This window comes from Rhododendron vialii, chromosome 5a, assembly GCF_030253575.1.
Source record: "Rhododendron vialii isolate Sample 1 chromosome 5a, ASM3025357v1".
Taxonomy (NCBI): Eukaryota; Viridiplantae; Streptophyta; class Magnoliopsida; order Ericales; family Ericaceae; genus Rhododendron; species Rhododendron vialii.
The window spans coordinates 27,550,694-27,574,275 of record NC_080561.1 but is presented as its reverse complement, the minus strand read 5'-3'; the positions used below and the strand labels follow the sequence as shown (position 1 = coordinate 27,574,275).

At 45.0% G+C, this 23,582-nt stretch overlaps 2 protein-coding genes across 4 annotated transcripts in view; both read left to right on the top strand.

Annotated features, from left to right (window-relative positions):
* The window catches only part of LOC131326954 (uncharacterized), a 29,980-nt gene extending 8,585 nt beyond the window's left edge, over positions 1-21,395 (top strand). For 2 of the 3 annotated variants that reach the window (XM_058359876.1, XM_058359877.1), the window contains 4 exons: positions 14,365-15,129; positions 15,681-15,785; positions 16,417-16,529; positions 19,127-21,395. In XM_058359876.1, coding sequence (XP_058215859.1) covers positions 14,935-15,129; positions 15,681-15,785; positions 16,417-16,529; positions 19,127-19,160 — 447 coding nt within the window. In that variant the 5' untranslated portion in view covers positions 14,365-14,934 and the 3' untranslated portion in view covers positions 19,161-21,395. Of the gene's footprint in view, positions 1-14,364; positions 15,130-15,680; positions 15,925-16,416; positions 16,530-19,126 lie in introns of those variants that run through there. The other variant, XR_009200138.1, reaches the window with a different exon arrangement.
* Positions 21,396-21,398: 3 nt separating this feature from the next.
* LOC131326953 (uncharacterized) lies at positions 21,399-22,377 on the top strand. The gene is made up of 2 exons (XM_058359875.1): positions 21,399-21,906; positions 22,037-22,377. The coding sequence occupies exons 1-2, from the start codon at positions 21,615-21,617 to the stop codon at positions 22,366-22,368; spliced, it is 624 nt and encodes a 207-aa protein (XP_058215858.1). The 5' UTR covers positions 21,399-21,614; the 3' UTR covers positions 22,369-22,377.
* The last annotated feature ends 1,205 nt before the right edge of the window (positions 22,378-23,582 follow it).

Here is a 23,582-nt window from a genome sequence, read left to right as displayed (position 1 = left end):
CCCTTCACAGAAGAAGAGGAGAGCGGAGGAAGAAGAAGAAGAGGAAGAAGAGGAGCAGACGTCCCTCAGCAGCGGCTCTGACTCGGCGAGCGATCCCAGGTTCCGGATGGACCCTCGAGAGTTGAAGGAGAGCGAGGAGGACGTTGACAACGAGGACCTTTTTGACGACTGAGGGCTACTACTGAGCCTTAGTTTATCTTGCCGGTACTTTGATACTTTTGAGCAAATACTTGGGTACTTTGGATAGGGCCTGCGTGCCCTTTGACTTTTTGGGCGAGTGTGCCCTGATACTTTTAGTTCTGCCCGGGCCGTTGTGCCGTTTTGATGCTTGATACATTTCTATCGTTATGTTTTGGCATAGTAGTATAAAATTTCTGCATTTTATGTCTGTTGTTTTCCCTTTTGCTTTGATGAGATTTGGTTAAGGAAAATAACAAACCATTCGCTAATATCTAACATGCATTGACAAATGCGCTGATCGACAAAAGACACTTGCATATGCACACGATTGACTTAGCTCGAAGGAAAGATGGATAGAAAAGTCCTAGGATACGACACATATCCCAGACACGCGGAGGATACAGGAAATTCGGGCGCCGGTAGGCCAAACTTTGAAATTCTCCCCGGGGAAAGAAACCGACCCTTTTAAAAGGTGAAATAGGTATATAATGACTTGCACGAACCATCAAAATTGGTAGAATTGCCCCGATGCGAGGGAAAAAAACCAAGGAAAAGCTAAAAAATGCCACAAAAATGGACATAAGACGCAGAAGATGACTCGATATGGTCCCGGACTGAAACCGACACCCCCATATAGTCACATAAGGCCTATGTAACATGTATGGTATGACAAAACTTGGCAAGAGCCCCTGAAACGAGATTTGACCTCCCGTATTCTTGATTTTGGCTTGAAACGGGCCACCGAGAGTCCGGAATCTTCATCGGGCATGGCTTTTGGAATCCGACGCCTTGCCATAGTCTTAAATGACATTGGTGACTTGTAGGAACCAACAAACGGCCAAGGCCAGCCCCGGAATTGAAAACAACCATGCGGAGGCAGTAGCTGCTGCAAACTGGTTTCTGGTGCACCTTACTGGCGTACGCCAGGAAGTAGGCCCCGTACGCCAGTAGGTGGGGGACACGCATATGCCAGTAATGAATTGGCGTACGCCAGGTTTCTGAGTGCCATATCCACTTGACTGACCAACTGTCCTTTTTCAGGGGCCACTTTGTTTTTACCCCTACACGGTTTGCACACGGCTTCTGATCCTTCAGAGGGCAGTGTCCTTTGCAGGGGCATGGTTTGGAAGCTAGCATGGTGTTTGAATGATTCATTAGTAATGGGATGGAAAGGCCAAGGCCTATAAAGCAGGGGCATTGCATTTGTGGTATTCACGGCTTGCTCTGCTCCCTCTTTTCCTCAGTATATTTCAACATTCTCCATGGACAACCCCCTCCCAACTTTGCTTAGGCCTTGGTTGGCGCAATTTCTAAGCGTCGACTGGCTCAATTTCCAATATCACGGCCTGGCTTCGTTTCGTTTTCTTCGACATGTACCGCTCCGCCCAGCGCTCCTACGGGCTGCCCTCAGATTCTGGGACCCTGACGTCCATGTCTTCCGCTTTGGCGATGACGAAATGTGCCCGACCGTTGAGGAATTCCAGGCGTATCTCCGGACCTACTCGTCCCCTACGCTTATAGTTCCGCCTTACCAAACGAGCATGCCCAAGCTGCTAGCCAGCTCGCTCAACATCTCCCGGGGTTTGGCGAACGCTATCCTTGAGGGCGGCCAAATGAACATCCTGCGCCTGATTGAGATGTACAGTCCAGACGGCGACTTGGATAGCGACGAAGCTCAAGCACGCCGCCGCTTCGCCTTGGTAATTTGCCTGCTTGCCGCCTATCTGCTTGTGCCAGCCCACGGACAGGTCAACCCTTCACTTGTGAGCGTTGCTGCCCAGATGGGGGCACGAAGGAACGTGATCCCTTTGGTCCTGGCTGAGACACTCTTGGGTTTGGATCTGGTATACACGGGCCAGTCGGCCGTTTCCAGCGGGAGCCCACTTTTGCTTCAGGTAACCTCACTCAGCTCACCTTTTTCTGGCTTTTCACACGTTCTCGTTTAACCTCGACACTCGGCTTAGGCTGCTTCCTAGCTCCTTACTTGTCTTTTCGCTCAGGCTTTATCTGACTTCTTACTTGTCTTTTCGCTCATGCAGCTGTGGCTGTCGGACAAATTGAATCTATTGCACCCTCCGGTGGCGGGCTGGAATCTCTTTTCGAAGAGGATTCATCAAAGGGAGATGCGATATCCTGATATGGACATAGAAGGCTGGTACGAGTTCATGCAGCAAATGCATCCCGACGAGATTGCCTGGAGGTGCCCCTGGCTGGACCTCCCGGACATGGCTATTCACTCCGATGGTTCGACAGGGTGGTGATTGCAGGACTGTCGAGCTTCACTTTCTACATTCCCGGCCGCGTCCTTCGACAGCTGGGTGCCTCTCAGGAGAATCACCGCATCAGCATTGGGGATTTCCATGTCCCAAATTTCAACGCTCAAACACTCAACGGTTACCAGAGGCACTGGGGCCTTAGAGCCCTTCAGGCTGAGATGCCAGAATTTACCACAGGGCTGAGGGTCGCTATAGGCAATGGCTGAGAGCGGATGTGAACGCAAGGGAAAATATTAACTGACTCCGGGCCACTCTGCTATGCTTAGAATAAACTGCGAGCCGTTAGGCTTCTTAAGCATTTTGTTCTGTTTTTCATGCTTTTAACTGTTTTTAAGGCTTCTATGCTCAGCTTATGTATTAGAAATAGTATTTTGCAATAAATTTGAAAGACGATGGGTTTCCCCTTTTCTGATTCTCTTCAATGCAGCCTTTGACTTGTGCTCGACCTTCCCCAAACTGCGGCGTGAATGCAAAAATGCCAACCCTGGATCGAAATTTTTGATGGAATGTGACTGAATCTCAAAGTGAGATTGCCTACGTATCCCTTTTCAAGGAATCAGGTCAGAACGTAGTTCAGGCAAGGGTTCACTCGAGTATTTTACCTCTCCTTTTACGCTATAACTTTTGCCTAGAACCGCCTTTTCAGGTTTTAGGTCTAGCGAGCTTTTGACTTTTGCCTATTTATTTTTGCCTAGAACCGCCTCCTTAGGTTTTCGGTCTAGCAGGCTGCTCTAACTTTTGCTTGGAATCGCCCACCCTTGTGGTTTTCGACCCAACGAGCATCTCTCAGGGATAGTAGCGTTTGAGTTGATCCAGGTTGACCAGGGTGTTGAATTCGTTGCCGTCGAGGTCAATGAGCTTAGCAGCGCCCCCGGATAGGATGGTCTTGATAATGTAAGGCCCGGATCGCTTCGGCCTGAATTTCCCGCGGGGATCAAACACTGGGGCGCGGATTTCCTTTGTAACCATGTCTCCTTCGACTAAGCCCCTGGACTTCACCTTTTTGTTGAACGCACGAGCGATTCGACGCTGATACCCCTGAACATGATACAAGGCTCGGAGCCTCCTCTCATCAAACAACATCAGCTCGACAAACCTCCCGCTCAACCACTCAGATTCTTCGAGGCCACTTTCAACCATGATTCTCAGTGACGGTACCTCAAGCTCGATGGGAAGTACTGCCTCCATCCCATAGACTAAGGAGAAAGGAGTTGCACCAGTTGAAGTGCGGATAGACGTTCAATACCCCCAAAGGGCGAGAGGCAGTTGCTCATGCCAATCCCTTGCAGACTCGGCAGTTTTCTTGATGATCATCTCGACATTCTTGTTTGCAGCTTCGACCGCTCCGTTTGTTTGTGGGCGATAGGTCGTCGAGTGATGGATCTCGATACCGAATTCCTCAAAGAGTTCCAGAACCCTTCCTTTGAAATGACTCCCATTATCCGACACAAACGCCTGAGGGACCCTGTATCGATAGATGATGTTCTTTCGAATAAACTGAGCAACCTGAACCGTCGTCAGCGTTTTGTAGGATTCGGCTTCGACCCATTTGGTGAAGTAGTCTATCACCACCAGTATGAACTTATGGCCGTTCGAAGCAGACGGTCTGATCATCCCAATAACATCGATGCCCCAAACGGAGAACGGCCACGGTGAAGTCATGCCGTATAGTTTAGACGGAGGAACTTGTTGTAGGTTCGCGTGGATTTGACATTTGTAACAGCGCCGTACGTAGTCGATGCATTGCGATTCCATTGTAGACCAGTAATAACCCTGCCTGAGGATCTTTCTAGCGAGCATGATGCCGCTCATGTGAGGCCCGTAGACTCCCTCGTGAACCTCTTCCATTATCCTTGTTGCTTCGACGTCGCTGACACAGAGCTTGTGTATCCTGCAGTGAGACCTTCGATACAACTTCCCTCCACAGATGATGTATTGAGAAGATAACCTTTGTAAAGCAATCCGATCCTTCTTCGTGGCCTCGGCAGGAAACTCTCCGCGTTCCAGAAAGTTCCAAATGCCATGGTACCATGGTAGGCCATCATCGACATCATCAATGGCGTTGATATACTCATAATCAGGCAAATCCCTCTATTCAATCACAATCGGCCGCAACTTAACGCCTATTGGAAGTTCGATCATCGAAGCCAAAGTCGCCAAAGCATCGGCGAACTGATTCTTCAAGTGTGGGACATGGGTGAAAGTCACCTTATTGAAGCGAGGAATCAGTTCTTCCAAATCTTGGTGATAAGGCTTCAGCTTTTCCTCACGAACCCTCCAATCTCCATTGGCTTGGGAAACCACCAAGTTTGAATCCCCAATCACTTCGAGTTTCTGGCACCTAAAGCAATAGCAGCTTCCATTCCGACGATGCAGGCCTCGTACTCGGCTTGATTGTTGGTGACATCGAAATTCAGCTTGAAGGCGAGCAGAATGTGAGCGCCGACGGGTGTGATCAGCAGCACTCCGATCCCAAATCCCTTCTGGTTAGCAGCCCCATCAAAATAGAGCGTCCATACTTCTTCAACCACTGTCAACACCTCCTCGTCGGGGAAAGTGAAATCCACATCTTCCGGGCCATCAATCGGGTGATCGGCCAGAAATTCGGCCACGGCACGCCCCTTTACAGACTTCCTTGTGATGTGTTGGAGTTCGAACTCAGCCAGCAGAAGCAACCAACGTGCTAGCTTATGGGTGAGCGCAGGCTTCTCGAATAGATACTTGATAGGATCCATCCGAGAAATCAGTCTCACCGAATAGGCTAGCATGTAGTGTCTAAGCTTTCTGGTAGCCCAAACTAGCGCCCAACACGTCTTTTCCAGTGGGGTATAGCGTTCCTCGGATCCGACCATCTTCTTGCTCAGATAGTATACAGCTCTCTCGACCCCGTTGCTTCCTTCCTGTGCTAGAAGACATCCCATGGCGGTTGGGGAGACGGACAGATAAAGAATCAAAGGTCGGCCCGGCGTAGGCGGCATCAGTACAGACGGGTTCTGCAAATACCTCTGAATAGACTCGAAAGTGGCCTGGCATTTCCCTGTCCATTCAAATGGGACCCCCTTTTTGAGCAAATGAAATAACGGCTCACAGGTTAGAGTTAGCTTGGAGATGAACCTGCTGATGAACTGGATCTTCCCTAGAAAACTTCGCACACCTTTCTCAGACTTCTGTGGCTCCATTTCGAGAATCGCTTTGATTTTGGAGGGGTCCACCTCAATTCCCCATGCAGTGATCAGAAATCCCAACATCTTGCCTGACGTGACCCCAAATGTGCACTTTTGTGGGTTCAGACGCACGTTATACTTGCGAAGCCTTTCAAAAAACTGCCTGAGTGAGGGAAGATAGTCCTTTTCCTCCTTTGCCTTCACAATCATGTCATCAACGTAGATCTCAATGGTCTTATGGATAAAATCGTGAAACAAGGTCGTCTGGGCCCTTTGGAAGGTACATCCGGCATTCTTCAATTCAAACGGCATCTTCACATAGCAATAAGTGCCCCATTCCATGACAAACGTCGTCTTCTCCTAGTCCTCGGGCGCCACAGAGATCTGGTTGTATCCGGAGAATCCGTCGACAAAAGAGAGCAAGGCATGCCCCGCCGTGTTGTCCACAAGCACATCGATGTGTGGTAAGGGAAAACTATCTTTGGGGCTTGCCTTGTTTAAGTCCCTGAAGTCGACGCAGACTCGGATCTTTCCATCCTTCTTGGGGACAGGCACGATGTTGGCGACCCATTTGGGGTATTCTGCAACCCTTATGAACCCTGCGTCTATCTGCTTTGTAACCTCCTCCTTGATTTTCTGAACCCAATCCGGCCTCATCCTACGGAATTTCTGTTTGACGGGGACAGCCCCGGGCTCCAGCGGGATTCGATGCTGCACTATCTCAGGGTCGATGCCGGGCATATCCTTGTGAGACCATGCGAAAACCTAGGGAAATTCTTTGAGAAGCTCGATTGTTCCGGCGTGATTTTCTGGGGACAGGTTTGCACCGATTTGCATCATGCGGGGGTCATCCTCGTCTTTCAAATTTACAAAAATTACTTCTTCTTTTAGAGGCTGAGCACGCCTTTCGTCTTCCTTTTCGATGAGGGAACGCAACTCAGGCGGGATGTCCCCGTCGAAGTCTGTTCCTTCATCATCCGGGTCGACACAGTTTATATAGAAGCTAGCAAAGTAGTCAGAAGTAGGATCATGCATTTCATAAAACCCAACAGGGTTGCCAAGTACAACAGACTCGAACTCAAAGTAAAGGCTACGACGTGGAGGGCCAAGAGGCATAAACTCCGACTCTGAGCTAGACTTAGACTTGACAGACTCTGTGTCAGATTCAGACTCATCGTCAATGCATGTTAGACGCGGAGTGAAAATGCAGTTATTGATACTTCCCTGCGCCTTCACGATGAGAGAGGTAGGATCCTCGAGAGCACCTGGTGAGTCGGGCCCGAGCATTATCACTTCAGCTTCTTCGCCCTCGCCAACCAAACCCACTTGGGAGAACAGCATCTCCAGACCCCTTTGATCAAAAGCCTTCAGCCAGTCAAACTCCTCCTTGGTCCGACCCAACCGTTCCTCGAATTCCCCTTTGGCAAGTTTTTCTTCGACTGTTTCCTTTTTGCCATTGGACCAAGTGTCTGCAGCAAAGATTTCGAATCTCGGCAGCCAAGTGGAAGTCTCTGGATCCCAAAACGGCTCTATCTGTCCCGAATAAGTGGAGCCTCCTCCTTCTCGAACAAAGTAGCTATCGGGGTTACCAAAAGGGTTCGAGGTTTTCCCATGTCTTTCCTCTTTTTGGCGTCTTTGGCCGGTGGAGTGTAACCCAAGCCAAAGCGGCCTTCGGTGGAAGGAAAGACAGGAAACTCAGCGATCCCTTGTTGGTTGACGCCGAGTCCTAGGCCAGGCATGAACGACATTTTCCTCATCATTTCGAGGACGGTTGAGCTTATGGTGAAATCGTCATCCATGGCGATGGCGAGGACTGAGCCAGATGTGTCGAAAGAGAATCCTCCAAAGTCTGAGTCCTCCTCCCGGTGCATGATTCCCAAGACAGGCGTTCCGTCATCTGTGAGTGGGCGGATCCCAGAGTCCCCGCAGATTGTCAAAGTCCCGGTAGGAAGCCCCAGCATGACCTTCTGGTGCAGGGTTGAAGGTACTGCCATGATGTCGGCCCTATGAAGCCACGGCCTGCCCAGCAGCAGGTTAAAAGTAGCAGGGACATCGACCACGTGGAATTCTACGTCCATCTCGAAGCCCTCAGCATCCAGTTTCAGTATCAGAGTTCCCTCCACCATGCGGCGAGTGCTGTCGTACGCCTTGACGGCCAGATTGGAGGGCGTTAAATCACTCTTTGAGAGCCCCAAACGGTAAGCAACCCTCATTGGGCAAACATTGATGGCAGAGCCATTGTCGATTTGTACGGTTGGCACCCAATGTCCCCGGCACTTGACGGTGATGTGCAGCGGGCGATTGTGAGCGGTTCTTTCGATGGGCAGATCCCTCTCGGTGAATGTGACGGAATGCTTAGAGAGGAGTGGCAGCACGAGAGCAATCATGGCCTTGGGAGTGATGTCAATTGGTACTGTGAGCCGGGCCAACGCGGAGGATAGCTTTTCACGATGCTCCTTTGATGACGATATCAAACCCCAGATAGAGACGGTGGCCAGAATCCGTTCAAGCTGTTTCAAAATGGCGTCTTCTTTTGGAACCCCATTCGGAAAGAGCGGATCATTCCTCTGAGCAGCGGGAGCGGTGGTTTTCTGGGCCGGCGGATTGGAAGAGCTTCCAGCTTGGAGGTTGGATGGCTGAAACACTCGGCCACTCCTGGTGACGTTGGCCATATCCCACCAAGAAGACGAGTCAATAGAATCCCACAGATCGACCGGTACCTCTTCTTGCTTGCGCTTTCCCTTGTCTGCTAACGCCACCGTTGCGGATGAGTCTGGCCCCAGAGCTGTGTCCCATTCCAAACCCTCCATCACTAGTCCTTCCCAAAAGGTAGGGTCCTGAGCAGCCTCTTCCTCAAAGGGCGCCCCCGGGTTAGTGACGAACGAAACGTCCCAAAATCCTCCGTCGACGAGAGCAGTGTTGACGGTCCATACTTCGCTCCCCATGTTTAGATCGACGATATTGTCGACGTCCCAAATATCAGTAGGCGGTGGAGTCTTAATGGTTTCTTCTGCATCCCAAAGATCGGCCGGAGGCGCATCCAGGACAATGATCGAGCAGTCGTCTCCGGGGGCCGAAATGATAGGGCGAGGCTGCTCCACGGAGACGATGTCGAGAGTAGGGTCAACCTCATGGGCGCAGCGGCCGACCATCCCGGTAATCGTATCCACCAAAGGTAGCACGACGCCGAGCGGGCGACGGATATTGGGCACAATCTCCCCTTCTTGAAAGTGGTCCCAATACTCCTCACTGATGTCGTCCTGGTTCAAATCGGCCTCGAGACCCTGACCCATTTGCCATTCATCGGGTTGCGGATCCCACACATATTCCTCGGCTTCTACCTCAACTTGGTTCAGTTCGGGCTGGTAAAAGAGCGCGAACAAAAAGAGACCATCCAGAGGGTCAGCCTGTGCCGCGTTCCACTCGCCTTCCCACTGGTCTAGCCATATCTGATTGGCTTGAGGGTGTGCGGGAAACCCCATGTTGTACTGTTCGACCCAGTCATTGCAAAGCTCTTCCCATTCCTTGGCTTTGTCCTCCATGGCCCAACCGGCTGCCATCATGTTAATGCTTGGTTCGGAAGGAAAGGGTACGACTGGTTTTGGGTTGCTGGTTGAGGTAATATGGTCGGTGGAGTTGAATGTGGTGGAGCTGAGGTTTATCTGGTTTACTTGAGGGTTGGGGTCGTGTGTAGGCAAGGAATTGGAGATGACGTTGGGCTTGGTAGGCGGAGTTGGAAGGGTGCCATTGTCCACCAAGTCTTGTATCGCATGACGGAGGCGATAACAAGAGTCAGTGTAATGGCCGGGCGTTTGGTGATACGCACAGAAAGCGTTGGGGTTATGGCTAGGGGGTGGATTTTGAGGAAGTGGAGTTGGGGCTAGAGGCCTAAGGTGCCCGGTTTTGATTAACTTCTCCAATACCGAGGAAAGTGGTGCCTCGAAATTGGCGAAGTTACAGGGTTGGTTGCGGTTTCGGGGTCTTTGAGGGGTTTGAACTTGGTTGATGTCGGCAATGTGGTTGGAGCTTTGGGCAGAGGGGTTGTTAGCAGAGTTTGCGTTGGCATAGCTGTTGCCACCGAACAAAGCAGTGCTGTTTCCGGTGTATGCACGGGGTTTCGATTTTGAGGCCGAGGTGGAGGAGGAATTGTCGCTCCTGGGCAGAACACCAGTTTTGAGGGCTTCTTCGATGGCCAAACCAGAGTCGTAGAAGGTCTCAAAGTTTGCCCCTTGAACCAAGACGAGATTTTTGGCAAAGTCCGGCTGCAGGTTACGGGAGATGATACGGATCTGGTCCTTCTCGCTCGGGCGATCGGGCATGAGAGCGGCCTTGGCCCTCCATCGCTGGATAAAGTCTGCAAAGGACTCCTTTGCGTTCATCTTAGTGGATTCCAACTCCCGGGTGGTCATTTTGAGCTGGGCGTTGTAACTGTACTGAGCATTGATGGCCGTGCCGATGTCTTCCCATGTCCGTCTCTTGGAAATATCGAGTGATAAGAACCACTGGAAGGCGGGACCGGCAAGGGTTTATGGAAACAACTGAGCCATGGCATCCTCCCCAACACCGTGTAGTTTCATTGCGCCATGGTAGGCCAACAGATGAGTTTTCGGATCTCCGGTTCCATCAAACTTCACAAAGTCGGGCATTTTGAACCGATCGGGCAACCTGGCATTCGGGAACGGGCAAAGGCGATCCATGTCTAGCACTTCTGCCCCTTTTCTTTCGGACTTAGCAACTGTCTCTTCCAACTTGGCCATTTTGGCGACCAAAGCTGCCATTTCTGGGCTTGGAGCAGGATTCTCGATCAGTGGTTCCTCTTCGGCAGCGACTTCCCGTTCTCGCCTTTCGCCACCTTCCCCTCCTGCTAAAAGGGGAAGTCGTTCTTCGATTAGGGTTCAGAGATTGGCCATGGAGGCGTCGGCCTGGTCGGCCTTTTGCTGCATGATGGCTAGGTTATGCTGTAGATCGGCCAACACAGTAGCGAGATTCGGAGGTGGGACATCTGCCATGGCTAGAACTTCTGTTTTAACAAGCTTTGGAGATGCTGGCAGGGACGGAGTAGATGGAGGGGACTCGTGTGGAGTAGTCGGCGGTGAATCCTCCCGTGACACAGTGCAGGCAAGAGTTTCCGTTGCGGTCGACTGAAAGACAAACCCCCAATTCAAATCCTCAAACGGACTCGACGGACGGTCCCAAGTAGGTTTGGCTCTTGATTTCGGAGCCCTGCTCTGAGATCGGCATGACTAGACAGCAAAGTATAAGAGCTCAGTGGCAGCCTGCAATCATTTTATTTGAAAGAAACGACAAGAATGGAAAGAAAATCATGCCAACGTCGTCGGTGTCCTCCTAGATTCTAGAACTAGAGGGAGTCTGCTTTACGACACTCGGACAGTTGCCATAGAATCCTCGGATTTTCTTTTCGACGGTGTATCCTTGATTGAATCGAACGTTACTAAGAGATGCCAAAACAGCCTAAGCCTTTGGCACTCACCCTTCTCGGAGTTTCAAAGTTTGGTTTCGGAACAACTCGGTGTAGATGGCATGATACCGTAACCTAAGTGGCGTAAGCAGCACTGTGCCGGAGCTTGAGCGATGTAAGTGATTAGCACTTTTAACCTGGGTGGTGTAAGCATCACGTCATTCTCTCCGTTGTTCCTAGTTTTTCGGCTTGAAACCTCGATGGGGTATTGGGCAAAGACTTAGAAAGTGTTGATTTCCCGAAGTCTCATTGATTAAGGACTTGAAAATTTTTGGTAACGTGCAACATCGAGATGCACGACTCGTCATCGGGCCAAGGCAACGTCAAAGGGGCGCGAGACAAACTCGACGAAAGACAACCTAAAAGCCGCCCTAGAATGCTCTTACGCAAAATGGTCATGAATGTATATACAGACATGCAATAAGGAAAGCGGTAACACATAGACAGGATATGGGGGTTAGATGCAAATAATCCTACCCTGCGGGTTCCTGTCTTAGGTTGAAAGGTTCTAGTGCTTTGTAAGCGCTGTAGAGGCCGGTTTTGGCTTAAAGGGGTTCCTCTGACTAGAGCCGCGATATACCTCCCACTGCAACGCGTAGAGCAAAGCAATGGTCGAACAGTAGTACGATTCATCATCGTCCAAGGTTGTTGGGCGTTCGAGGACCCCAGGCTCCAATAAATTGTGCCGGTTACCTAAAACACCTCAACGGGGCTGACCAAACATCGATCGCGAAAGAAGAATGCCGAAGAATGATTTGACGAGAGAGAAATGCAACGCTTTTGAAATAAATGCTCTTTGAAGTTTGGCTCACTTTTGTTAACTAATACTTGGAGAAAACCACATGAGCGAACAATAGTAAAAGCCCCAGTTCGGATTAGTCGGATGCTGAGATCCTGTTATTTTACCATTCCGTTCTTCAGCAGCGCGAAGCGTACTGTTTTGACAAGCTTTTGAAATTTGTTCAATCGTGTGTTAATTGCCAAATACCAATTAACGCGATGAGTTCCCCAACGGAGTCGCCACTGTGGGCACGTGACCCGGAGATTTTCGTTTACAAAATTCGGGCGCGGCCCTTTTTCGGAAAAGCGCGGCGAAACGCTTCGATTCAGAGTCGCCACTCGGGTTTTAGTGGTGAATGCACCCAAGGAACCGAACTCGAAAACGTTTGCCACGTTGGTTTGATTTTGAGAAAGGCTTATAGACTGGACCGTCGTCACCTTCAATATCTGAGGTTCGGGAGCCAGGTTACGAGAGGGGAAGGGTTTTATGGCACCCCTCTCGCCCAATCCGGAGATCGGTCTCTACTCGGGCATTTTTTTATAAAACGTTTGCATTTTTCTCTCATTTGATCATTTTTTAGCCAGTTAGGGCGGGGGAACAGTTAATGGGGGTTAAAACTGTAACAAGCTGTGATTATGTGACAAAATGTTTATGGATGATTTGCTTGCAATGATAAATATAGATTGAGAACAAGCACTGAGCAACCCGAACAAATTGGAGTACGCTGCTCTGCAGGGTCGTGAACAGGCTCCGTATCAGCGTGCACTGATCGAACCAGTGCACGCAGATAGGACCTGCGCACGCCACAACCCAACTGGCGTACTCCACTCACTTGGTTCCCCAGTCTTTGTTTGCAATCCTCTGGGCTCTGGAAAGGGACCAGCGCACACCCAGGACAAACCATACAGTTAATAGAGCAGAATATACATAGTTACAGACAGATGAAATGGCTTCAAGCCACGAAAGACAACGGAATACCCCAAAAACAGTGTGGGGACAGAAAAGAGGCCCAAAACAAAGCTAGGATGCAAGGGCTAGTCACTGGCTCCTAGATACAACTGCCGTACGCTAGTCATATGACCCCGTACGCCAGTTATGTCTATTACCCAGTGCTTGGCTTTGCATCACCTGGGCTCTGGAGCATGACCAGAAGGATCCCAGAGGCCTTCCAAACAGATAAGGAGTAAGCATTAATTACTACGACTAAGCAACTTTAAACATACAGAAAGTAGTAAACTGGTTATTTAGCATGCTAAGGTGATTGAAAGAAAGACATGATAGCATAAAGGGCGATCCATGATCCCCACGCCAGTAGTGCTCGTACTGCCATAACTGGCGTACGGCATAGGATTACTGGCGCGCGCCACGTCTTGCCTCACACGACCGTTGTATTTTACCAGTTTAAGGCCAGGACTAGTATCACTTACTAGCCTGGACCTTACTGGTCCCCCTCAGGAGTTGAAAACAGAAAGGAACACAAAGGTGGTATACCTTTTTGTGTTGAGGTTTGAAGGTGGTATTGAGCTTGAGGCTTGGAGGTGAAGGTTTAGATGGTGACTGTATATCAGTAGGGTGTATGGAAGTGGGTTGCTTTCCTTTCTCTTTCAATGGGGGAAGAGAGATAGGGAGCAAGAAGGGAGGAGAAAGAAGGCTTCTTCTTCTTAATGTATCTAACCCCTTGCAAATGAATGCAAGGGGGGTATTTATAGGGGAGAGAGAAATTGAGATCAGTCTGGTGCTAAGGCCCTGTTTGGCTGGTTGCTTAAGGAAGGGAGCCTCCCATGCATTAAATGCATGGGACTTGCCTTGATGGGGGGTGTAGGAGAGAAGGGGGACGGGCCTGGACGATATAATCATCAGGGGCTACTGTGGCCGACGTTAGGGTGGCACAAAAGTCTCGTCCATGTGGTTGAATAAAGTTGATTTGACTGGATTTGACTGGCGTGCGCCACATATGGACCGGCGTGCGCCAGTTATAACTGTGTCAACGGTCGATGACTGACACGTGGCAGTTAACTGGCGTACGTCACCAAAGTACTGGCGTAAGCTAGTTGGGTTTTGCTGGGGCCGTTTGGCTCTGGTTTGAAGGGTTTGACATGGGTTTGAAAGAGGCTCGGGATGCTAAAAGCTCAAACACACCATCATCCTCAGACTGTTCTCGACTATAATCATCATTGGGGAAATAATAGATCGACAAGTAATGTTATCTGGACAGTCCAGAATGGGGTGTCTACATCCTTCAAATGAGTACTTGATTTGGTGTTGTTGACACCCCCTCCCAAAGTGAGGGTTTGTCATATATTGAATTAGAAAATAGTGGAATGAAATGAAAGAAGATGAGAAAAACTACCTCTGTATTGTTTGAAGGCCTACTCTTGCATTAATGGTGGGTTTACTATTAATTTGGGTCTATATGTAGAAGTTTAAGGATATTCCATTTTATATTTATTTATATAGTTGCTTACTTCTTGCCTTTCTATATAGCGCAGAATGAACAAGTGAAATGATACGGACACGACACTGACACGTGGACACAATCCGGGAAAATTACTCACAAAATAGAGATGAGCTATTTGATTTCATGCACATGTCCACTCATGTTAAGAAGGTAAAATCCATTCCAATAATACATCTCTCTCTCTTGGAAGAAAATACATACAATTTTTGTGATTGTCATGAGAAACGTTGAGAAAACTAAGGATACTACGGATTTGAGTGTCAAATACGTGTCTAGAGAGTGTTGGTTTTTAAAAAGCGTTTGACACTAGGTCATGGACTCTGATGAAGAATCCGTGCTATATAGGCTACATTGGATCACTTTGAGTGTACTTTCTTCCAATGGGTGCAATCACAAAAATTCATTTAACAAAGTATTCTCTTAAAGATTAAAGATAACAATCTTTAAAATGCTCAATCAAGAACAAGGACTTACTATGTCTACTAACTTTGTTGGTCGATCAATTTCAGTCATCTGTTTTTGCTGGGAATTTATCATATAACTTCCCAAAGGAGGGGATTCTAATTATTAAGGTTTAAATCTCACATAATGTCACCATGTCATTGGTAATGGTTGTGTTTCTTAGCCTGAATGCTGTCTTTTCTAACTGTATTGCTTCTGATGTTTTTTTATGGACCATTCTAGGGCAAGTAGTTGGGTTAAAGCATACAATGGATACTCTGTTTTCCTTGTTGATGAAGCTGAACCAACTAGAATTGGGTGATGTTAGTCTACTCACAATTGATGTTAAAGTAATTCTGAATTCTCAGTGAAGTTGGTCCATAGCTTCATTCTTAGACAAGCTATTGGTGCAACTGTAACAAGTCCTTGGTTTCCTTGTAAACATATCAAGTTTCTTTTTTTTTTTTTGGATAGATAAACAGATGATGTTCCTTGTTAAGGTAGTTGGAAATGATTGATCATGCGAGATTGTGTATTCATTTATAGGTGCAAAAAATAGATTGCCACATTCAGCATTTGTTGCGATTTTTTAGGTTCTAATACCATGTAAAAACATAAACTGGATTTTACTTAAGCTTTGGAATGATATGAATAGGGATTAGCCCTCAAATTATCAATCTCTAGATCATAGAAACATTAGTTGCATACTTGCCGACTCATTTGCAATCTGAATTTGAAGAATTCCACGTGCAAGGCACGTGCACTCTTACCAGTGGAGAGAAAAGTACAAAGATGATTTTTTTTTTATTGGCTCCCCCTTTCTTATCACTCATTTTCTCGCAATTCAAAGTGGCTCTTAGGACTATTAAGTTGATTAATTTGGTTATTGGGATGTATTCAGGCAAAATCAGAGCTGAAAAGATCAGCTGTTGCCGACAATGAATCTGGAAAGAGCAAGCTTAGCGAGGTTCGAACTATCTCCGGGATGTTTATCGCTAAGGGGAAGGTTTGTGCTTCTTCTACTGTGTTGTAATTTTCGATTGCAACTATTGCAATATACACAAGTATGCAATTTAATGTGTTTGTGATTGAACTTATGCTATTCAATATCGTGGTATGACTGGTGACTCGTGTCATTTCGAGCTTGTTTAAAGTTTTAGCTTGGCAATCTTACCTTGTCCCGAGATATGAACTTATAATGAGGAGCATCGGTTCATAATACCATATTGCTTTTGTACATATGCATTGCAGATTTATGAAGGGATTTATCGCATGAAAGGAAATCGTATAGCAAAAAGAATGAAGACAATCCAAATCCAGACACCGCCTTAGAGAATTAAACACACTTAGCCGAGAAGATTTGGTGTGTGAAGTTTATTGCAGCTCATTACAATCATTTTTCAAATTTTTTTATTTATTGATGATTGTCTCATTGGAAACATGCAAGTAGTAAATTGTGGGTTTAGAGAGAGAGAGAGAGAGGGGCTTGAAATAGTTCTGCAAGTTGTGTTGAAGGAAGCTGTGGATTTGATATCTGATAGTAACATGTGATTTTCTTGATTATGCCGTGTCAAATTTGTTGCTTTTGTTTTGTTTTTTGTTCTTGGAGTTTAATGGAATTGGGTTTTTGAGTGCAGGAAAACATACCCATTGAGGAAGTTTTTGAGAATCTAAGATGTTGCAAAGAACGTTTATTCAGTCTGCTCAGCAAAGGCTTGAGCTTTATAGCTATAACAAACTCGAGGAGAAGGTATCTATTCTTATCTACCACCCTCCTTTTGTATTTCCAATCTGTTGGCTTTTTTGGACTGTAATTCTGATACAAAGTTTACTATCTCCTCAGCATTTGAGGAGAGTAAATTCTTGAAGTTCTTAGGCTTTATGTGGAACCCTCGGTCATGGGTAATGGAAACTGCTGCTATCATGGTGATTGCCCTTGCCAACGATGGAGTTAGAACTGGCATTTAAATTTGGATTACAATATTCATTGAAATCATGATCTGCGATCGCATACTATCGCGTACTGAGTGTATCCAAAAGCCTTATATAAAAAGAGGCAGTTTTTTCGGATGTCTTAAATTCAATTTGGACCAATTTACCCTTTAATTTGGCCCATTTAACGGATTGCCCAGGGTATGGGGGTAGTTGCGTCATTTTGTTCCCGTCTGCGTCCGTCTACAGTTGTTCGCGTTAGCTGCTTCCTTTATTGTTGCGTGTTGTGATCGTCTCCATTGACAGCGCCTCCCTCTCTGTTCTCTCTCTGTTCACTCTCTCTACCCCTCCGATCCACGACCGCTGCATCGCACCACCACACAGATTCTCTACTCCATCAACTGCATCACCATCAGGTATTTGTCTTTGTTCCTCTCTCTTCTCCGGTTTTATCCTTTCTTTTTTTTTTTTTCGCTTCTCCTCGGGCTTCTTCCCTCCCCTTGTGCCTTTTGTTTCTTTCCTCCCCCTGTGCTTTTCATTTCTTCATTTGGTTTCCGTGGAACATCTGGAGAGAGAGGGGGGGGGGGGGGGGTTCTGCGGCGATTTCTTCGATCTCGTGCGACCGGTTGCATTTCTGGTGTTGGCTGAGAGGTGACTGCCCAGATTAGGTGTTGTTGTTGGGATTTTGTTTTGTGCTGCTCTTTTTAGTGCTGTGTGGTTTTTCTGCCCCAGAGTAGCAACCTGGGGTTTTTTTTCACAGAGTTTGATTTCCGGATTCAGAATTTTTGGGTTAGGGTTTGATCACAGACTTTGATTTTTAGTTAGGATTTTGATTTTGGGTTTTAATTTTTGGTTAGGATTATTACTGTATATATGGAGTAATTCTTTGTGAATCAAATTTCTGGGTTACGGTTTTGTCGCTAGAGAGAGACATGGGCTGATTTGAAAAATTGATGGAAAGTTGAGGGTTATTAGGTGTGAATATTCTCCTCATCAAGTGCATTCTTTGTGATAGAAAAAAAGGTTGATTGCAATAATAATTTGATTAGCCTTGGCTAGGCAAATTCTATTTGCTGTGTTTGGTTCGCAATTTTGGATTGAAAATTTTGAGTTAAAATGTAAAAACATGTGATTGGATGAATTATTTCAAAAATATGTGGGACCCTTTACCGAGACTGACAGAAAAGGAAAAAAGAAAAACTGATGGATAAAAGGCAAGTTGGACAAAAGTAAAAAGAAAAACTGATGGATAAAAGGCAAGTTGGACAAAAGTCTCCCGTTTCTCTCCCTCTCTCTCTCTTCAATTACTCCCTCTCTCCAGAACCAGTATTGCTATGTGCACCGATTGGAGCGTAGAGAATTCGTACCGATCGGCCACATCGGGCCTTCTTCGGTCACCGGACGGCCGATCTGAACCGTCAAAAAATTCTATAAAAATAAACCGAGTGGGCTTACTTTAGAATCAATGCCATCCAAGGTGTGTAGGGTGTTTGATCTGAGCACCCATTTTTCGTGTATATACACATATATACATATATACACAAAAAATGAGTGCTTCGATCAAGCATCCTATACACCTCAGATGTCGTTGATTCTTGCATAAGACCACTCGGTTTTTTTTTTTTGAATTTTTGGACGGCTCCGATCAACTGTCCGGTGCCGGAGAAGACCCAGCGGTACACATATCATTTTCGACCACGACTCATCTCTCTCTCTCGAAAATTCTTCCCAAACCTGCAATAGTCAGAATTTAAAGTCAAAAGCAGTCTTTGCCGGCCTTGGAAGTTACTTTTTGGCCCCACATATGTAAATGGCATTCAAAAACAACTTTTTGAAACAAAAACTCTAAATGGCCTTCCGAACATAGTGATTGTTCTTCTTTTTTAAGTATTTTTTTGTATGTGTGTCAAATTGTCAAGACTTGCTATTATTGTGAAAGAGTGGGAAATTATTTTTAGTAATTGAGCAAGTTAGTAAAACCAAGCAAAGTATGTTTAAAAGGGGCACCTCAATGCTTTACAAACTAGGAGGGAGAGCATCTAGAAAATAGCCGTCCTGGAAAGAACTAAACACAACGAAGCAGAAAGCATTAAAGAGTGGCATATTAGTTGTTTCATTAGTAAAATTTTCATGTATTGTGTTGAATGAAAAATCAGTGTCATTTTAAAGATTTATCTCATTTTTTCGATCTTCTAATTTAGTTTATAGAGGGTATGTATTGTATGAAGCATGATTTTGTGAGGCAACAAGTTGTTAGACACCAATCTATTTAATATTTTTATCAAATTAAGTTAATTCCAAGATTTGCTTGTATACCATTGTTCTGCTGTTAGCTTTGAATGAGTGGCCAACTTCCGTGGTGATTCCATCACCTTATTTTTTAATTCTCCCAATTTTTGCTTGCCTACTCTATAGACATATGTGCAGATATAGCAGGCCCAAAGCATGAGCATTGGTTATCTTTAGCACCTCTTCCCTTTGAACTCGTTGTTTCTGCTGGACAAAAAGCCAAGGAGTCTTGGAAGAATGGCAAGTCCTCACTTTGCAATCAATTTCAGGGATTTTTTCTGCCTTTTTGCTTTTTCCTTATGGTGTGGTTTGCGTCTCTATGTTTGCCTTACCTAGGTTTTCTTTCTTTGTGAACTCCAAGCATAAGAAACACGAGACTTGGTAGCGTACAAATCTGCTCTGAACTCCAAGCACAAGATCCACAATTATTGTAAACACCTCATAGCACACTACGAGAACAAAACCAGTAGGATTAAGCAATAAAGAAAAAAACCAGTAGAACACCACCTTGTAGTTTATTTTCTTTTCTTTTTTTAGGTGCTTCTTTTACCTTTTAACTTTGACCTATTGTTACAGCGAAGTTTTATCTCTTCTCATACTGTTAAGTGTTATATAATTATATATATATATACACACACACACACACACACGGTCTGTCCAGTTTGGAAGGTGACAAACCACACCAAACCAATTTTTCCAGTTTGGTTTTTACCAAACCGATTACCTCTAGAAATCAACCAATCCACTGGTTTGGTTTAGTTGGTTTTTATTCTCACCCTTAGGCCTCATACCATGTTACACGGTCTTGGATAGAACTCAACTCCAAAAGCTAGCTCTTGAATGAGGGTGCCCTCACGCTTATATACTTCATATTATTTTGATACCCAGGCGATGAGGGACGTCGCTTCAAAGAAACAAATGTGCAGTTATACAAAAACAATTTTCAGCCTGGTTTTGCCATATTCAAAGGTCATAAGTTACCGCCTCATTAGTCTTCATAGTGGCTTTACTTTTGGGTTCTTATTACTTGTCTCTTTGAATAGGTATGTTAAAACTATTTTATTTCTCTGTTAAACTACAATCTATCTTTTCCAAAGCCAAATATTGCAGCTTTAGCTTTTGTTTGGTTCTGTTTTTGACAGGTTACAAATATAAATCTTGCAGCTGTTAGCAATTTGGTCATTTCATATAAAGCTCAAAGTGAATTATGTCTGTATAGAAAGTATACTTGTTTAGTTCCATTCAATCTTTTTGCCAGAATTACAGGTTATGTACTAAACTCATCATTTGATTTCCATTTTGTTGCAAATCCCAAATCATCGGCCAATCCTAAATTTATGGAGGCGTTTGGTAATAATGACGTTCTAATTGTTGTTATGATAGAGATTGCAGATGCAATAAATGTATTAATATTATTTATCACCTATATCCTGGCTCAGAATTGGTTTGTTCTCTTTTTAAGTCATTGGCTTTTTTGTTCTCTTTTAGCCTTTCCCGCTAGAGGCAGTTTAAATGGGTGTAACTGACTTGGTAGTTTTGGTAATGCCATTGTTATTCCATCTTGCTGGTATCATTGATAGAATGCACAATATCAAAGGCCGTGTATTTGAATATGCAGTGCCTTTGTTTGTCCTCTTGATGGTGTCTGGAGAGAGTTTGCATCTCCTCGTTTTTGTTAAAGAAAATAAACAATTGATTGTGTTACTAATTTCAGCTTTCATTTTCTTGGTTGTAGAACTAAGTCCGGACAAGTCAGAAAATGTTCTTTTCAACCAGGTCTTTGTTGCTTGCTTCTCTCTATTCGTTTGCTGTGATGATATTTTATCTGACCCTAAGGACGGGTTGCTTTAACATATATTGGTGGATATAATCTCTTCTTATTGAAATAAAATATGTAATCGTGTCCTACCACATGTTATTACTAGATTTGGAAAGTAAAGTGTTTATGTTCAATACACCTGCAATTTCCAGTTTTCAGCTGCAAGGGCTTGCATGCGTGTGACCTGTTGTTGCTTAGTTTGTAGCTTACATCTTAGAGTTGGCTTATCTTGGCATCATGCCAATGTGCTTAGCCTTCTTGTTTACTCCCCCTTGTATGATTTGGGATATTTCAAATTGCTAAAATTGAAGCTGTTTCCATAAGCATGCTGTTTCAGTTTTTTGTTATGTAATGCACTGCTGATTGCTTTACCAGCTAGATTTCTGCTCCTTGTCTCGTACTCTTTTGTTGAATCTTTAACTGATAAACTGCACTTTGGAGCTATAATAATCAATTTTGCTTATGTACATAGAATGTTGTTGCTTCAATTGCAAGTGACCCCAATGCGTGGACTTAACATTTTCTTGGTTTGTTTTACTCAAAAGCATTATGCATATGATTGGTCTTGCCTGCCAAATTTGCCCACAGAACTTGGTATTTGTAACCTTATTAATCATTGACCTGCAAAAAAATTCCTCATGGTGCCAAAACAACCTGACATCAAAAATTATAAAATTAACAAATTAAAATCAATATGTTGTCATATTTGGCTTCCATTTCTTTTCTTTTGCGCAGTCAATCTACGTTTACTTAACTTTGCTATCATGCATTTCTAATTTTGGTTGTTTAGCTGAAATGGTGCTTCGTGCTCCATTTGTGCGCTGGGCTTGCATAAAAAATTCATTGCTGACCTCTCCAAGAGTAGCCCTCTTTTACTTACAAACCGCTGCAGGCAACAAAGTTTCTTGTGCACTTGCAATTCGTGGTCCAACAAATCGCATTACCTACACAGCTTTTGGTGCTTTTCTTGATGAATACTATGAGATCCTACCTTTGGGTGGTGTTGTTCAGTGGAGATTTAGCTCTATCTTTTCACAATGGTTGGATGGTCTTCTGTACCATTCATTCCTCTTGTGCAACGAAGAAGGTCTAGCCTACTTTGTTTACTTGTATACCATTCTTACTGATATTTACTATATTTTCCATTTACTTGGTCCCTTTTCTGCCAATGCGTTGCCAATTATTATATCCAATGTTCTCATAGCATATTACTCCAGGTGTCGCTAATGCATGGCACTTAAACTATGTTGTCCCAGTTGGTTCTGCTCAAGTGTGTGTTTGCCTTTGTTTTACCCACACATTCCTTTTCACAGAATCCATTGTTTTCGTAATTAAAAATTCTCATTTTGGTTTCAGAAACTACCAAAAGGCCTTCGTGCTTACTTTCCTTGCTAATGGTGCAAGCACATGGATTGTGCTTAGGCATGAATTTAGAGCCTGGCCAGTTGAGGTTATTGACTTTAAATTTCGCAAACGGTGGGGATACTATGATTCCTACGTTTACATCGTTAGCACCAAAAACATTAATTTTCCCCACAAAATAAAATAATATAACCTCTTTAACGGGCACATAATATTCGTGCTTTGCACTTGGCCGAACCTAGTTCATGTAATAAGTAGTAGTTAAAAAGACCCAGTAAAAGTAAAATAGGCATGCAATAGTATTGTCTAGCAAATTGCAGGGAAAGTATAGCTGTTCCATAACTCAGAACATGCAACTTCCTATCTGTCACGGAACAAATTGAACTGTTGAACGTGGGAGTCGTTTCGAAAAGGCAGAGGTGCGGAGACGGTGCAGGGGGCAACGTGGTTTTGTTTCCTATTGGGTTGGTTCAGTCGTTTGAATTCTTTTTGAGGGGTATTTTTGGAAGGGAAAAATGTGGGGAACACTTTGGGCTTCACGTTTTATAAGTAGGTAGATAGATAGACAGTAGATAAAGCCCATTTGGAGAGAGAGTCCAAACCACTTCATCCCTTCTATCCCTCTGAGGTTGGAAAGAAGCTGGGAGTGAAAGCTGAATCTACTGAAACAAGTTGGATCATGGCTAGGCCAATTCCATTCACCTAAGGATGATAGAGCTCAATTTTTGCAAAGAGAATAAATTCTTTACACCGTCGGTGTAAACATTTGTTTCCTCCAAATCAATTACATTGCGTCACGTTGCAAAACCGTGATCCCAATCAATATAGTAATCGCATTTTTAAAAATTTCAGAGATGTTTCTTTGTTCTCATTTTCAAGTCAGCAGCTAAATACAAGTAATGTCAATTATAAACTTGGGATTTCGAAAATGCTTCCCCACCCAAACCCCACCCTCCTTTTTTTGTGTTTTTAAAATTGAAGATTTGACTACTGAAAGAAATCAAAAATGCTAATGGTACAGAAATTTGTGCACAGATTGTGTACAGATTTTTTTGTGGGACCCATTACGGATCCCATACAAATGATCCGAACCGTTCATTAAATGTAAAACATTTTTTGAAGGATTCTTGTAAAAAATCAACTCAATCCAATACATATAGGTGCTTGATTTAATTATCTAACTTTTCATTACCCAAAAATCTGAATGAAAATTTAGATGATTGGATCGAGTACTTATAGGTATTAGATTGAGCTAATTTTCTATGGAGACTCTTGAAAAAATATTTTACATTTAATAAACGGTTCGGATCATTTGTGTGGGACCCGTGGTGGGCCCCACCACAAAATCTGTGCACAGATTTCTGTACCAGTAGCAGGGCTCGAAAGAAATCGGTTCAATGT

Bases quoted from the DNA above. Each gene is read 5' to 3' on its own strand.
- LOC131326953 (XM_058359875.1), top strand. From the start codon at position 21,615: ATGGTGCTTCGTGCTCCATTTGTGCGCTGGGCTTGCATAAAAAATTCA. The intron at 21,907-22,036 runs GTCTAGCCTACT...ATATTACTCCAG, and splicing joins CCTCTTGTGCAACGAAGAAG to GTGTCGCTAATGCATGGCAC.